We start from the raw sequence: 16033 nt of genomic DNA on the forward strand, positions 1-16033 counted from the left end.
TAAAGGAATATTTCACTTTTATTGTTTCACTTTAAGCATTATTAAAGTCACTGCTCCTGAAAAAACGTCAGTTTTTAAAACTTTTTTTTGCATTGATACATGTCCCCTGGGGCAGGACCCAGGTCCCCAAACACTTTTTATGACAATACCATGCATATTAACCTTTAAAATTAGCACTTTTGATTTCTCCCATAGACTTTGAAAGGGTGTTCCGCGGCTTTCGAATTTGCCGCAAACACCCCAAATTGTTCGCTATTCGGGCGAACAGTCAATGTTCGAGTCGATCACATGTTCAACCCAAACAGACAGCCCATCCCTAGTTGAGACCCATTTTGGTAGTGGAAAGCTTCTTGAGGATGCAGAGAAGTGTTTGCAGAGTGGGGATATGTCCGCCAGTGAAGGGCCCATGTGCAATGCAAAGACGATCATCTGGGGGGATGTTTTCACTCTGCATTTATCAGTTAAGACATTATCGGTTATAGGGGATGTATGCTCGTGTGTCTCATCAACACGTAGGGAGGCTATGGCGTGTTCCTGCGGATAATCTCTCATCCTCAGTAATGGTAGTATAATCCGGGTATGCATTGTTCTCTGAACAATGCAGAATAAGGATTCACGCCAATGGTGAAAACGGCAGTCTTTGAATGCGTTATGGTTGGGGACAGCATCCGTGATTTCAAGGCCAGCCATGTGGCTTCCTTTGTCTTACTGGAGAGCATGGTTTACAGGTACAGGGGGCGGGAAATCATACACACTGCCCCTGCCCAGACAAGCCCATAGACTGCCCTAGTCATTGTTCATTGGTTGAGATTTGTATAACTCCTCCTGTTTCAAGGAATGCCTGTGCTTGATTGGCCGATTGTGAGGCTAACAAGCTCTATTGTTATATAAATAAAGATTTCTCCCATTATTGGCAAGTCTGCCTGTGGAGCTAAGGATGTGAGGATGGTGGTCATGTCTGTTTACTTTGAAAGATTCGAGAAACAGGGTTGTACACAGATGCATTATACCAAAAGGCTGAAAGAGTGCTTTATTAGGAAACATGGATTACGCGCAGTGTATAGTGGAAGTTCCACGACAATATATACAGGTATACTCTGCATTTAGTGTAGACTAGATATTCAGTGTAGACTCTAAATTCAGTCAGTGCAGGCAGTGTAGTATATGTAACACAGTGTATTGCAGTGGTTAAGGGGAACCACAGGCCAAAATGTTAAAAAATGGCATGGGGTCCCCCCCAAAATCCATACCAGGCCTGGATTTTAAGGGGAACCCTGTGCCAATTTTTTTTTAAATGGGGTGGGGGGTCCCCTCAAAATCCACACCAGACCCTTATCTGAGCAAGCAGCCTGGCAGGCCAGGTAAGGGGAGGTTGACGAGCGAGTGCCCCCCCCCCCACCTGAACCATACCAGGCCATTTGCCGTCAACATGGGAAGGGTGCTTTGGGATCCCCCCAAAGCACCTTGTGCCCATGTTGATTGTCCATACCAAAAGAAAAACTGCTTACTGGTTGAACAGACAGTGGGGTTTACAGAAGGCAGTGACCCATCAGGCTGGGAGGGTGGGAAATGGCTCCGGTATGAAGCAGTGCAGTGGACCATGTTTAAGATGACAACCACAGATAATGTTGAAACTTCTATGGCAATGCCTAAGTGGATTGCAACAAGGGTGTCAAGAACCATTAATCAGATTGAGGCAGGAAATGCAGTAAAAAAAATAGCACACCTTTAATGTAATAGAAAAAAAAAATAGTACAGATCAAGAACATAATCAAAACATAAGCCAGGGTTCAGAAGCCAAAACCGGTAATCAGACGAGCTGGTAATCAGGAAGCCAGAGATCAGCGTAGTCGGAAGCCAAAGATCAGGAACCAGAAGGGACGTCAGCCGGGCTAAGTCCCTAACAGGAACTCAGCAGAGACAATCAGGATATGTTAAATAAGGCGAAGGCATGAAAGACATGAACAAGGCAGTTTAAATAGCCAGAAGGGGCTGGCTGTAGGCTGGACTGATGAGGCAGGTAATGGTAACCAGGTGAGCCACTGTGGAAACAATGAGTGGCTGGTAATTAACCAACAGCTTAGCAGCCTTGAGCACTGAGAAGAAAGCTTCTAGAAGCCCAGCCCTGACAAAGGGAAGGTCTGCCTGAGAAAGAATGGGTGGATGTACTGGCCCCTTTCCTGACTGCAGATCCTCAACTGGCAAATTGTGTTTTGGTCTCAGAATCAGCATGGGACCGTACTAGGGTTGCCACCTCATCCCTTTAAACCCAAACACAAATGAATTACACAGGTTCTGAGGCTAATTTAATGCAAATAAGTGCGTTTAATTACCTCCTTAATCAGCCACAGAGCATGTGTCATTAATATGTGTTCCGTTTTAAAGGGATGAGGTGGCAACCCTAGATTATACATTGCTAAAGGCAGAAATACTAGCCAGGAAGTGAGTATTGCTTTGAGGGTGAGCCGAGTTCATGGCTGGTGCTTTGACAGGGCTAAGCCTGCCTGTGTACAGCTGTATCATCTAATGCAGGGGGTCTCCAAACTTTTCAAACAAAGGGCCAGTTTTATTGTCCTACAGATGTTAGGGGGGACGGATTGTGGCCGGCAGGAGCAGAAAATGTCCCAGGCCCAGCATCAGTGAGAATAAATATGGCCTCAGGGTTGGTGGTCAATAGGAGGAGGAGTAGTGCCCCTATTAGTAAGAGGAATAGAATCCCATGATTGGTATTGGTGGAAGAAATAGTGCCCCATTGTTGGTGTCAGTGGGAGGAATAGTCCCCCAAGGACTGGAGAAAGGCTTGCAAAGGGCCACATTTGTCCCTCGGGCCGCAGTTTGGAGGCACCTGTTTCAGGTCAGGACTCTGTGCAGGCCAGTAAAGTTCCTCCACCCCAAACTTGCTCATCCACCTCTTTATGGACCTTGCTTTGTGCATTGGTCCAAATCATTTGGTGGAGGGGGGATTATGGTGTTCGGTTGTTCTTCAACAGTTGGGCTTGGCCCCCTAGTTCCAGTGAAGGAAACTCTTAAGACATCAGAATACCAAGACATTTTGGGCAATTTCATGCTCCCAACGTTGTGGGAACAGTTTGGGGATGGCCCCTTCCTGTTCCAACAAGACTGACCACCAGTGCACAAAGCAAGGTCCATAAAGACCTTGCAAGCGAGTTTGGGGTGGAGGAACTTGACTGGCCTGCACAGAGTTCTGACCTCAACCCAATGGAACACCCTTGGGATGAATAATGAGCAAACATTCCCATAGACACACTCCTAAACCTTGTGGACAACCTTCCCAGAAGAGTTGAAGCTATTATATTTGCAAAGGGTGGGCTAACGCAATACTGAACAGCCATCCACAAGCCTCTCTGACCAGCTGCTTAATAAACAAGTACCCGCCCTCTACTATTAACCCGCTCCTAAACCTGCACCAGGCTGACTCGTCTACAACAGAGCTCTTCATACTATGACCCTCCAGATGTTCAGGAACTACAATTCCCACCATGCCTGGTCATGTCTGTGAATGTCCGAGTATTACAATGTCTCATGGGACGTGTAGTTCTGCAATAGCTGGAGGGCCGAAGTTTGGAGATCCCTGATCTACAACATCAATAAGGAAGCTCACTCATATGAATTCTCTGGAGTTGCAAAAGGTTTCCTTTCCTAGTGAAAGATTTCCCGCACTCTTTATATGAATAAGGATGCTCACCTGTGTGAATTCTTTGATGTTCAACAAGATTATTTTTCCTAATCAAAGATTTCCTACACTGAACATGATTATGGACGCTCCCCTGTGTGAATTCTCTGATGTTTAACCAGATTTCTTTTTTCAGTAAAAGATTTCCCGCACTCTGAACATGAATAAGGACGCTCCCCTGTGTGAATTCTCTGATGTGTAACAAGATGTCTTTTCTGAGTGAAAGATTTTCCGCACTCTGAACATGAATAAGGACGCTCGCCTGTGTGAATTCTCTGATGTTCAACAAGGCCTGCTTTGGCAGTGAAAGATTTCCCGCACTCTGAACATGAATAAGGACGCTCACCCGTGTGAACTCTCTGATGTCTAACAAGGGCTCCTTTCCGAGTGAAAGATTTCCCGCACTCTGAACAAGAGAAAGGACGCTCACTCGTGTGAACACTCCAGTGCCGAATTAATTTTCCTTTCCAAGTGAAAGATTTCCCGCACTCTGAACATGAATAAGGACGCTCGCCTGTGTGAATTCTAAAATGTTTAACAAGGCATCTTTTCTGATTGAAAGATTTCCCACACTCTGAACATGAATAAGGACGCTCACCTGTGTGAATTCTTTGATGTGTAACAAAATTTCCTCTGCCAGTGAAAGATTTCCCGCACACTGAACATGAATAAGGAAGCTCACCAGTGTGAATTCTCTGATGTGTAACAAGGGTTGCTTTGGCAGTGAAACATTTCCCGCACTCTGAACAAGGGAAAGGACGCTCACCCGTGTGAACTCTCTGGTGCTGAATAAGATTTCTTTTCTGAGTGAAAGATTTCCCGCACTCTGAACATAAATAAGGACACTCACCCGTGTGAATTTTCTGATGTGTAAAAAGGTCTGCTTTGCCAGTGAAAGATTTTCCGCACTCTGAACATGAATAAGGACGCTCACCTGTGTGAATTCTCTGATGTGTAACAAAATTTTCTCTGCTAGTGAAAGATTTCCCGCACTCTGAACATGAATAAGGACGCTCACCTGTGTGAATTCTTTGATGTGTAACAAAATTTCCTCTGCCAGTGAAAGATTTCCCGCACTCTGAACATGAATAAGGAAGCTCACCAGTGTGAATTCTCTGATGTGTAACAAGGGTTGCTTTGGTAGTGAAAAATTTCCCGCACTCTGAACAAGGGAAAGGACGCTCACCCGTGTGAACTCTCTGGTGCTGAATAAGATTTCTTTTCTGAGTGAAAGATTTCCCGCACTCTGAACATAAATAAGGACGCTCACCCGTGTGAATTTTCTGATGTGTAAAAAGGTCTGCTTTGCCAGTGAAAGATTTTCCGCACTTTGAACATGAATAAGGACGCTCACCTGTGTGAATTCTCTGATGTGTAACAAGGAGTACTTTTTGAGTGAAAGATTTCCCGCACTCTGAACATGAATAAGGACGCTCACCTGTGTGAACTTTCTGGTGTCTAGTAAGTGCTCCCTTCTGAGTGAAACATTTCCCGCACTCTGAACATGAGAATAGATTGTCACCTCGGTGATCTCCTTCATGGAGTGAGGAAGATTCTTCGGGATTAGAAGGATCTGTTGATCGATCTGCAGTGTGAGATCTTACATGGATATTTACAATCATAGTATGTGATTGATGAGAAGATTCCCCCTGATCAGAGGGATCCATTGATGTCTCCGGACAGGAAGGTCTGTGATGTATATTTTGTGTATTTGGATTTCCTCCTGGAGGATCCTGTGTGATGACATTATCTTCTGACTTACAATCAGCAGATAATAGAAGATGTCTCTCCGAGGAATTCCTGACATCACATCCATCTGTTGGAAAGAAGTAAAAAAATATAATAAATCTCAGTAGATGACAAATAACTGGAGTTTTAGCTCCTCCTCCCCGTTGGTGGAATAAGTGGAAATGCCGATCTCACAGCTGGGCTCCTGTTCTCCCTCCAAAATCAATCAGAAAAGTCCTCACACTGAGTCCATATATGATCTGCTAATTCTATAATAATAAATAGCTATGACTGAGGCTTCATTATCCAAAATGCGTTAGTGGATTGTTACTACATCGGATTGGCTGGATTTTATATGATGAAGAGTTTGCAGATCATATATGGACTCCAAGCTGAGTCATCAAGAAAAAAAAGTCAATTTGGTCTAACAGTCAACACTTTCACAGAGCTCTGGCATGGAACTGGGTACAACTGTAACATCAAAATATGGAAAAAAAAATTTCATATACAATGCTGGTGTCCTAGGGTGGCTCCATCCCTCCTCCATCAGTGTGGAGACAACCTAAGCTGTTAGTGGAATGGTTTATTAAAGGATCACCTCTACAGAAGAATTGTAAAGCTGAACTAACACCAGATCCCCTCCCCACCCTCCTTGACCCCGCTTTACATGTGATGGCTCTGACCAATCAGAATCCATCTGGTCCATCCTGGCAGCTCAGTATGGAGAAGACAGAGCAGTAGAGTATTTTGTATCCCCTGACCATTGGAGCGGTGAGAGAGCCCTGATAGTAGAGGATGGCTGACAGTAAGTACAGTGAGGACCGGGGGGTGGGGGGGTGAAGGGGGTCAGGTGTTGGGTCACCTTTACAGTTTTTCTGTATTAGGCAAACTAACCCTTTAACGTGAATTTAGGGGTCTGTTTGACCAGTGATGGCTCATCTGCCTTCCATTGAAGGTAATGAAGTACATATTGCACTCCATTCACTTTTCCCCTCAACCACAGCAACCCGGGAAAGTAACAGCCGGACCCGGAAGTGATGTCATCCACATACAGTGTATCTGGAAAATATTCACAACGCTTCACTTTTTCCACATTTTGTTGTTATGTTACAGCCTATTTTCAAAATGGATTAAATGAATTATTTTTCTCAAAATTCTACAAACAATCCCCCATAAAAACAACATGAAAGAAATTTGTTTGAAATCTTCACAGATTTATTAAAAATAAACAATGAAAAAAATCCCATGTACATAAGTATCACAGCCTTTGCTCAATACTTTGGTGAAGACCCTTTGGCACCAATTACAGCTTCAAGTCTTTTTGAGTATGATGCTACTAGGGATGAGCTTCGTGTTCGAGTCGAACGCATATTCGACTCGAGCATCGTGTGTTTGGTCGTTCACCGAATTATGAACGATATGGGCCGTTCGCGCCAAATTCGGCCCATAATTCACTGCGGCATCGCAGTGCATTGCTGGCTGATGATTGGCCAAGCATGCACTATGACCCGCATGCTTGGCCAATCACAGCGCTGTGTGTACAGAGAGCCATAATTGGCCAAAGCCAAGGAGGCTTTGGCCAATTATGGCTCAGGGGGTTTAGTACACGCCCCACACTATATAAGGCCATCTGCACGTTGGCCCTGTGTAGTGTGTTCCGGCTTGAGAGAGAAATAGACAGAGAGAGAGACAGTGTCATTTGATTTAAGTTAAGTTAAGAGTAGGCAGGTCTAGTCAGTTATCTGCACTTACAGTGTATTGTGTGTATATATATGCATCCCAGGTGTTGTGTGTATATATATATATATATATATATATATAGGCTCAACGTACAGTATTTCCAGTTACTGTACTGTGTACCCTGCACAGTTGCACCTACAGTATAGCTACCTGCAGCCAGGTGCTTGTGTAGGCTCTTGATGTTTTTCCAGTTACTGTACTGTGTACCCTGCACAGTTGCACCTACAGTATAGCTACCTGAAGCCAGGTGCTTGTGTAGGCTCTTGACGTATTTACAGTTACTGTACTGTGTACCCTGCACAGTTGCACCTACAGTATAGTAGAGCTGCAACTAACGATTATTTTCATAATCGATTAGTTGGCCGATTATTGTTTCGATTAATCGATTAATCTGTTAATAACCTTAGAAAAAAGTTTGGTGTATAATTTAGTTAATATGTAAAGTTTTTTAAAAAAAGGCAATTTATTCTTAAATATCTCTATGCAGTGGTAAATATAAATAACCAACTATAGCGTTGGGGAGAAAAATATCTAATCCACTCTGAGAATAACAGACAGAAGAGATATACTGTATATGCTATTAGTGGAGATATACTGACTATATTGATTGATCCGTGTGGCCAGCATAAGGCTCGGTACACACCTATGCAGTTTGCTTTTGATCTGTTTCTGCAGTGCTTTTTGCAGTGCGTTTTGATTTGTTGGGCAGATTAAAAAACACAAATTGCTGCAAAAACGCATTACATGCTTTTCTGCAGCTTCTCCAGTGAAGTATATTGAACCAAAAAAGCACCATTTTGCGTTAAAAGTCCCTGACCCTTTCCAAATACGCAGCGGCTGAAAAAGCATAGATGTGAACTTGTCCCGTAGGAAACCACGTAAATGAACTGTAGTGCGTTTCTGCAAAAAGCACCAAAAAACACATAGATGTGAACCAGGTCTAAGACGTTTAGTAACATAATGGGGTTAAAAAACTAAAATTAGCCCTTTATAGTACAAAAAAGCATATAATCACTACTGTAAGGGGTTATTTTTTTTTTTTACTGTAGAACTGTGAAAGTAATATCTACAGTAGCAATTTTTTGCTCTTTTTGTACTGTAAAGGACTCATTTTAGTTTTTTTTAACCCCATTATGTTACTGGCCGATTAATCGATTATGAAAATAGTAATCGATTAATTTCATAATCGATTAGTTGATGATTAATCGATTAGTTGTTTCAGCCCTACAGTATAGCTACCTGCAGCCAGGTGCTTGTGTAGGCTCTTGACGTATTTAAAAGTTAATTTACTGTGTACCCTGCACAGTTGCACCTACAGTATAGCTACCTGAAAACAAGTGCAGGTGTTCTCATACTAATAATACTACAGACAGGCAGTTGATTCTGCTAGCTGCAGTATAATCGTTATATATATATACATCCCAGTTTTGTGCAGCTACATCTCACTGCAGGCCAATAGTATGTCTGGAAGGCCAACAAGGAGAGGCAGACAGTCACAAGCCAATAAAAGAGGGCAAGCAGGCTCTGTGTCTAGAGGCAACAGTGCTGGTCGTGGACATGGTACATCCTCATTAGCACATGGCCGTGGGACACGCTTGGCCTTTTTTTCGGCAGCTGGCCGTATTGAGCCGCAACTTGCAGAAGACTTGGTCACGTGGGTGACCAAGCTGTCCTCATCCTCTCTCACCCAGGCTTAGGGTACTTTGGCAAAGCAGTGGCCAACGCGGCCTCTTCCCTCGGCTCAATGGCATCAGTGACTCCTTCCCTAGCCCCACCATGTCCTGCTGAGGAGTCCCTTGAACTGTTTGACCGCAGTGTTGGGTACATGCTCCAGGAGGATGCCCAGCATTTTGAAGGCACCGATGATGGTACTCAGCTAGAGAAAGGCAGTAATGTGAGCCCAGACAGAGGGGGTGCCCAAGAAGGACAGCAAACTGGCAGTCATGTTCCCCCTGCTGCAGCATACTGCCAGGTTTGCTCCAGTGATGAGGAGGGAGGGGATGATGAGGTCACTGACTCCACGTGGGTGCCTGATAGGAGAGAGGAGGAGAAGGAGGAGGCACATCACCAACGAGGCAGGTTGCCCTCCAGGGGCCAGCCTAAGGGCAGCACACTGACTGCATCACACCACAGAGCTCCGCATGTGCAGGGCGCTGCTGTCTCTGCGCGTTATTCCAAAAGTTCTTTGGTGTGGCCCTTTTTTGAGACGAATGCATCAGATCGCACCGCTGCTATTTGCAACATACGTCTCAATCGTATCTCGTGTGGCCAAAACATCTCCCGCTTGGGCACCACATGCTTGACCAGACATATGTTGACCTGCCATGCAGTTAGTTTGCAAGCGTATCTAAAAGACCCACACCAAAGAACAAAGAGGACCTCTCCTTGCTCCTCATCAGCTGGGATCTCCAACCCCACTATACCTTCAGTCCTCTCTGAGACCTGCACTGAGAGGAATGAAGGTGTAGAATTAGGTGTGTCACAGCCAAGTACTTGAGGGCAATCTGCTATCGGTACACTGACGTCAGATTGTACCAGGCAAATTTCCCTGCCCCAGCTGCTGCACCGCAGAAAGAAGTTCGCTCCCAGCCATCCACATGCCCAGCGGTTGAATGCTAGCTTGGCAAAATTGCTAGCACTTCAACTGCTACCTTTTCTGTTGGTAGACTCTGCCCCCTTCCCTGAGTTTGTGGAATGTGCGGTTCCTCAGTGGCAGGTTCCCAAATGTCACTTTTTCTCACAGAAGACGATTCCGGCTTTCTACCGGCATGTGGAAGGCAATGTCTTGGCATCGCTGGACAGGGCGGTCAGCGGTAAGGTGCATATTGCTGCTGACTCATGGTCCAGCAGGCATGGGCAGGGACGTTACCTAAGTTTCACAGCACCTTGGGTGACTCTGCTGGCAGCTGGGAAGGATGCAGGACAAGGTGCAGTAGTGTTGGAGGTTGTTCCGCCACCATGCCTCCAAAATGCCACTACTGGTGATTCTGACACACCTCTCTCCTCCACCCCCTCCTCTTCTTCCTTCATGGCCTCTTCCTGTGATTTGTCCTCGGAACCAGCGGTGCTCCGTAGGCGTTCAAGGGGCTATGCAAGTACGCAGGCCGAAAGATGCCATGTGGTGCTTGAGCTGGTGTGCTTGGGGGACAGGAGCCACACTGGGGCAGAGATTATGTCAGCTCTGCAGGGGCAGGTTCAGAGGTGGTTGACGCCACACCAACTTAAGGCAGGAATGGTGGTTTGTGACAATGGCACCAACCTCCTCTCTGCCCTCCGACAGGGACAACTGACCCATGTGCTCTTTTTGGCTCACGTCTTTAACTTGGTGGTGCAGCAGTTCTTGGGCAGGTACCCGGGCTTACAGGATGTCCTGAGGCAGGCTAGGAAAGTTTGTGTGCATTTCCGCCAGTCATATAATGCCAGTGCTCGGCTGGCAGACCTCCAAAAGGAATTTAACCTGCCCAAGAACCGCCTAATCTGTGACAAGCCCACCAGTTGGAACTCAACGTTGGCCATGCTGCAGCGGCTGCACACGCAGCAGAGGGCCATCAATGAGTACCTGTGCAACTATGGCACCAGGACAGGGTCAGGGAAGCTTGTTTTTTTTTTCCCCACGCCAGTGGGCCATGATCAGGGATGCATGCACTGTCCTGTCACCATTTGAGGAGGCCACGAGGATGGTGAGCAGTGACAGTGCATGAATCAGTGACACTGTCCCCCTTGTCCACCTGTTGGAGCACAAGCTGCGTGGAATAATGGACAGGGCACTTGAGGCAGAACAGAGGCAGGAAGAGGAGGACTTCCTTAGCTCTCAAGGCCCCCTTTATCTAGACACTGTTCCTGCATGCCCGCCGATCACACAGGAGGAGGAGGATTGTGTCAGCATGGAGGTGGAGCCTGGCACTCAGCATCAGCAGCAGTCTTTAAGGGATTATTTACAGTTCCAAGAAACCCATGGACTTGTACGTGGCTTGGAGGAGGTGGCTGCTGATCATGTCGTTCTTAGTGACCCAGAGGTCTCTGGACCGAATGCCTCAGCAAACCTACGCTGCATGGTCTCCCTGATCCTGCAAAGCCTGCGGAAGGATCCTCGTATTTGTGGTATCAAGGAGAGGGATTATTACTGGCTGGCAACCCTCCTTGATCCACATTACAAGAGTAAGGTTGCAGACCTTATCTTGCCGTCGCAGAGGGAGCAGAGGATGAAACATCTTCGGGAGGCCTTCCAGAAAGGTCTGTGAAACACGTTCCCAGAGACTAGGAGGTTACAAACTCCTGTTCCTGGACAACGTGTTGCCGAGGCTTCGGTCAGTCAAAGAAGGAGCGGTGGAGACTGCCTATGCTGATGCTGAGTGACTATCCTGTTATGCTGAGTGACTATCCTCTTCCTCCTCAATGATCATGCTGATAGCTTGTAAGAATATTTTTGTTTCTGGGCGCCGCCACCAGTGGCTAAGGTCCAGTTTTTCAGCCCCTGTTTAACAGGGGTGTGTAATTACAATTTTTGATGCAATTCTTTGCAGCAGGGCTCGTTCCTGCACTCCAACTAAAGTATCTGTGAGGGGTTGTAGTGTTGTGACACCAGCAACAGTGCCTAAGGCCCAATTTTTCTGTCCCTGTTCAACAGGGACATGTAATTACAATTCTTGATCTAATATTTCACAGCAGGGCCCTGTGAGGGCTTACAGTGTTGTGGCAACACCAACACCTAATCCCCCAATTTCTGCAGAGTATATAGGGCAGGCCCCTACTTTCAATCATCCAACTTACAAACCACTCCTACTTGCAAACGGAAGGAGACAACAGGAAGTGAGATGAAATCTACCCCTAGGAAGGGAAATTCTCTCCTGTAAGAGTTAATATGGGAAAAACGTTTCTCATTTCCACTGATGCTTTATCACGAATCCTTGCTTCACTAAAAAAAAAAAACAAATTTTCTAAAAAAAACATTTCCTGACAGACTCCATGGCAGCATACGTGTGGGTAGGCTCCGCCTCCATAACTACCCAATAGGACCCCTCTCCCATAAATCTTTGCTCTAGGCTGCTATCCATGTTCCTTTTTTGTCCTCCTCCGTAGGACCAGGTGTTGGTTCTCCTACCTGAAGATAAACCTCCCTACGATCGATTCAGCCGAGTGCCAAAGATTCCTCCGATAGGCCCTGACTGTTAAGCAGGGTATGGAGTGTATAGCAGAGTAGCGCTGAAGATTGGATCGGTTCATCTATGTGCGCACGGTCTGTTTGCCTAATGTTTCAGGCGACCATTATCTGCTGCCAAGTCCGGTGTGTGTGTGTTTGGATGGCGGTTCCTCGGCCCAGGTGATCGTAGGTAGAGGGGTAAGTTTTTATTCATTTGCTTATGGCATCAGTGTTTATGTGTTGTTTACCTCTGTTTGTTCCCCTGCTTCACTGGTGTCCTAATTGGCGCTGACGCTCCCTGCGTTCCAGCAGCCGCTCTCTCTGTTACTTCCGGGTACCGGCGTAAGCTCTGCGCATGCGCGGACCCGATACGAAGTCGAGGCTTGGTTCGCGCATGCGCGCGAGCGTCTCGCATCTGACATCAGCGATGACGTCACGGGCGCCACTTTTAAAAGCTGTGGAAAGCTTACAGAGCCCCGGGAATGATCGTGGGGGATACGGCAACTTCCCGGGGCAACTATCTTGGCGGTTCAAGGTAAGACAATCTATTGTCTGGGGGTTGAGGTCTGTTGTCAGCCAGCTGAATGTGTGAATCTGTCTCTGCAGCTTCCTATTGTTTTGACACCATGGACTCCTCACTGCCCCCTAGTGGCCAGCCCGCTTGTAGCAGGTATGTTTGCAGTTATGCTTTTCTGCCTGTACACTAGTTGATTTCTTTCTCTATCTTCTCTGTGTTTCTTTCTTCACAGCCCTCCTAGGTCTGATCCACACCGTAGTTCCCATAAAGGAAGTGGATCATCAAAATCACACCACCGGCAATCTTCCTCCAGGTCTAGCCATCATAGGTCTCCTTCAAGATCTGAACAGCGCAATAAAAATCCTTCTCATCCCCCTTCATCTCACTCTAGAGAGAGATCAGGAAAATCATGCTGGGGATGCAGGATGCCTGTTCCAACAGACAAATCTCTCTGTGATCACTGCTTCTCTAAAGCTGCAGATGAGAGGGATGGTGCAGACCAGCGTTTGGAATCTATGGTGAGGCGGGTTGTGAAAGAATCTCTACAGGAAAGAGAGGCTCAACAGCCCCGTGATTCCCCATCAGACCCATTATGCCCTCCAGTGGGTGAAGGTTCTGTGCATGAGACATGGGAATCTTCCCAGCCAAGTCACCCTTCTGCTCCTGTTTCAGACAGCGATTCGGATCTGGAAGATCCTGGCATGGGGTTTGAGTATGCTCTAGTCCCTTCTTTGGTGAAGGCAGTAAAAGAGGCCCTGAAGTGGGAAGATCTGGTTACTTCCCCCCCAAAACAGAGAAAGTTTTTCAAGCAGCTCAATAAGGAGCGACAGTATTTTCCTTTTCTCTCTGAGCTGGGCGATGTCATTTCTGAGGAATGGAGCAAAATGGACAAGAAAAGTTCCATGCAGTCAAAGGTCTTAAAACTATATCCTTTTAAGGAAGAGGAAGTAAAGCACCTTGAATCAGCTCCATTAGTGGATGCAGCTCTGATGAGACTAGCAAGATATGTAACGCTTCCCTTAGAAGACACTGTATCTTTTAAAGATCCTTTGGAGAGGCGAATTGATTCGGATTTAAAGAGGATCTACCTGACATCAGGAATGGCATGTAAGCCAGTACTTGCGATAGCTGCAGTCTCCAAAGCTTTGAAAGCTTTGGAGTCTGGTTTCCTCCCTCAAGACAGACGTTTACAAAATCAGAAACGTAGCTTTGGAATCTTGGTCTGATAATGTGGATGAGTTCTTAAGAGGTATCTCTACTGAAACAGCTAAGGATTCTCCTATCCAAGAGATCAGGCTGGCATCAGCCTTTCTTGGGGAGGCATCTATTGATGTCATCCGCCTGATGTCCCGGGTTATGTTGGTGGCTGTTTCAGCTCGTCGTGCCTTATGGCTCCGTCCATGGTTGGCGGATCCAGCGTCCAAGCAAGCTTGGTGCCGAATTCCATTTGAAGGTTCTTCATTGTTTGGCAATAAGCTCGATAGTGCCATAACCTGGGCCACGGGTGGGAAGTCTGGTTTCCTCCCTCAAGACAGACGTTTACAAAATCAGAAACGTAGTTTTCCTAGAAGACAAAACTCTGATCGCGCTAGGGATGCGCGCAGCTACAGACCTGGTCGGGAGTTTTCAAGATCCTGGAAATCCAGGCAGTCTTCTTTTAAGAAACCCGCAAAAGGGGTTCCTCTGGCAACCAGGACGCCACAAAGTCCTTTTGAGATTGGGCCCGCTCAGGCATGCCAGGTGGGGGCTCGTCTTCGCCACTTCGGGCATGTCTGGGCGGCCTCAATCCGAGATTACTGGACCATCAAGACGGTCTCCTCCGGTCACAAGTGGGTCTTCAACAATACCCCAAGACTCAGATTTGTTCCCACATCTCTTCCAGAGTTAGAAGAGAAAAAGCAGGTCCTATTAACCTACGTGAATTGTTTATTGGATCTAGGCGCAGCCGTCCCTGTTCCAGAAAATGAACTAGGCAAAGGCATGTATTCTCCTCTGTTCATGATACAGAAGAAAAACGGTACATGGAGACCAGTAATAGATTTAACACATCTCAATTCCTTTATCCGAAAGGAAAAGTTCAAAATGGAATCTTTACTTACCATTCAACAATCAGTACATCTGGGGGATTGGATGATTTCAATCGATCTAAAAGATGCATACATTCATGTGCCAGTGGCAACAGATTTCCAACAATTCCTCCGCTTTGCGGTAGGCAATCAGCATCTGCAGTTCACATGTCTACCCTTCGGCCTAACAACGTCACCTCGGGTCTTCTCCAAGGTCCTGTTGTCTGTGCTGGCTCTACTTCGCATCAAGGGCGTTCGTCTCCACCACTATTTAGACGACCTACTTCTCCTAGCTCAGAACAAAGATAAACTCTTAGAGCATAAGAACGTAGTCATCTCCACCCTGCAGGAGTTCGGGGTGGCTTCGGAATCTAGAGAAGAGCCATCTAGAGCCAACACAATCTCTGGTGTTTCTAGGGGCTCACTTCAACACATTGGGAGGCACCATCTCCCTTCCAGAGGAGAAGATTGGAGTGATTCGAGACAGAATACATGCAGCCCTTGCATCATCTCATCTCTCCGCTCTCCAATGCCTGAAAGTAATTGGCACGATGACAGCCACCATTCCTATGGTGAAGTGGGCCCAATGGCATACACGACCCTTCCAAAAAGGGTTCCTTCGACAATGGGATTCTTCCAGCCAAGTCCAGCACATACACCTTACTCCAACCATGAGAACGTCTCTCCTTTGGTGGCTTCAAGGGAAGAATCTGCGCAATCACCATTCAATCATTCCCATCTCATGGGTCACATTAACATCGGATGCCAGCAATCGGGGTTGGGGCACTCACTGCCTTTCAGAAGTGGCTCAAGGCCGATGGATTGTCCCTGCTCAAGGGATTGTCTCCAACATTCTGGAGCTGAGAGCCGCCTTTCAGGCACTCCTGTCATTTCGCCATCTAGTAGAAGGGTCATCAGTATGCTAAGGTTGGACAATACAACTGCGGTGGCTTACATAAAGAAGCAAGGTGGAACTCGCAGCTGGTCTCTCTTACAGGAAGTGGAGCCAATAATGAGCAGGGCTCAGAAGTATTTGTCCAACATCTCGGCAGTTTACATTCCGGGGATTCAGAATGTACAGGCGGACTTCCTTTCGCGGGTTCAAATGGACGAGTGGTCTCTCCACAGAGAGGTGTTCGAGTGGCTCC

At 46.6% G+C, this 16033-nt stretch overlaps 2 protein-coding genes across 3 annotated transcripts in view; both read right to left on the reverse strand.

Moving 5' to 3' along the window:
• Positions 1–16033, reverse strand: part of LOC141105160 (uncharacterized) — a 236290-nt gene that overhangs the window by 99514 nt on the left and 120743 nt on the right. The gene's annotated exons all lie outside the window — the stretch shown is intronic.
• LOC141105077 (uncharacterized) overlaps positions 1705–16033 on the reverse strand; it is a 55468-nt gene continuing 41139 nt past the window's right edge. The window contains exon 6 of one of the 2 annotated variants that reach the window (XM_073594916.1): positions 1705–5510. In XM_073594916.1, coding sequence (XP_073451017.1) covers positions 3775–5510 — 1736 coding nt within the window. In that variant the 3' untranslated portion in view covers positions 1705–3774. The remainder of the gene's footprint in view (positions 5511–16033) is intronic. The other variant, XM_073594917.1, reaches the window with a different exon arrangement.

This window comes from Aquarana catesbeiana, linkage group LG08, assembly GCF_042186555.1.
Source record: "Aquarana catesbeiana isolate 2022-GZ linkage group LG08, ASM4218655v1, whole genome shotgun sequence".
Taxonomy (NCBI): domain Eukaryota; kingdom Metazoa; phylum Chordata; class Amphibia; order Anura; family Ranidae; genus Aquarana; species Aquarana catesbeiana.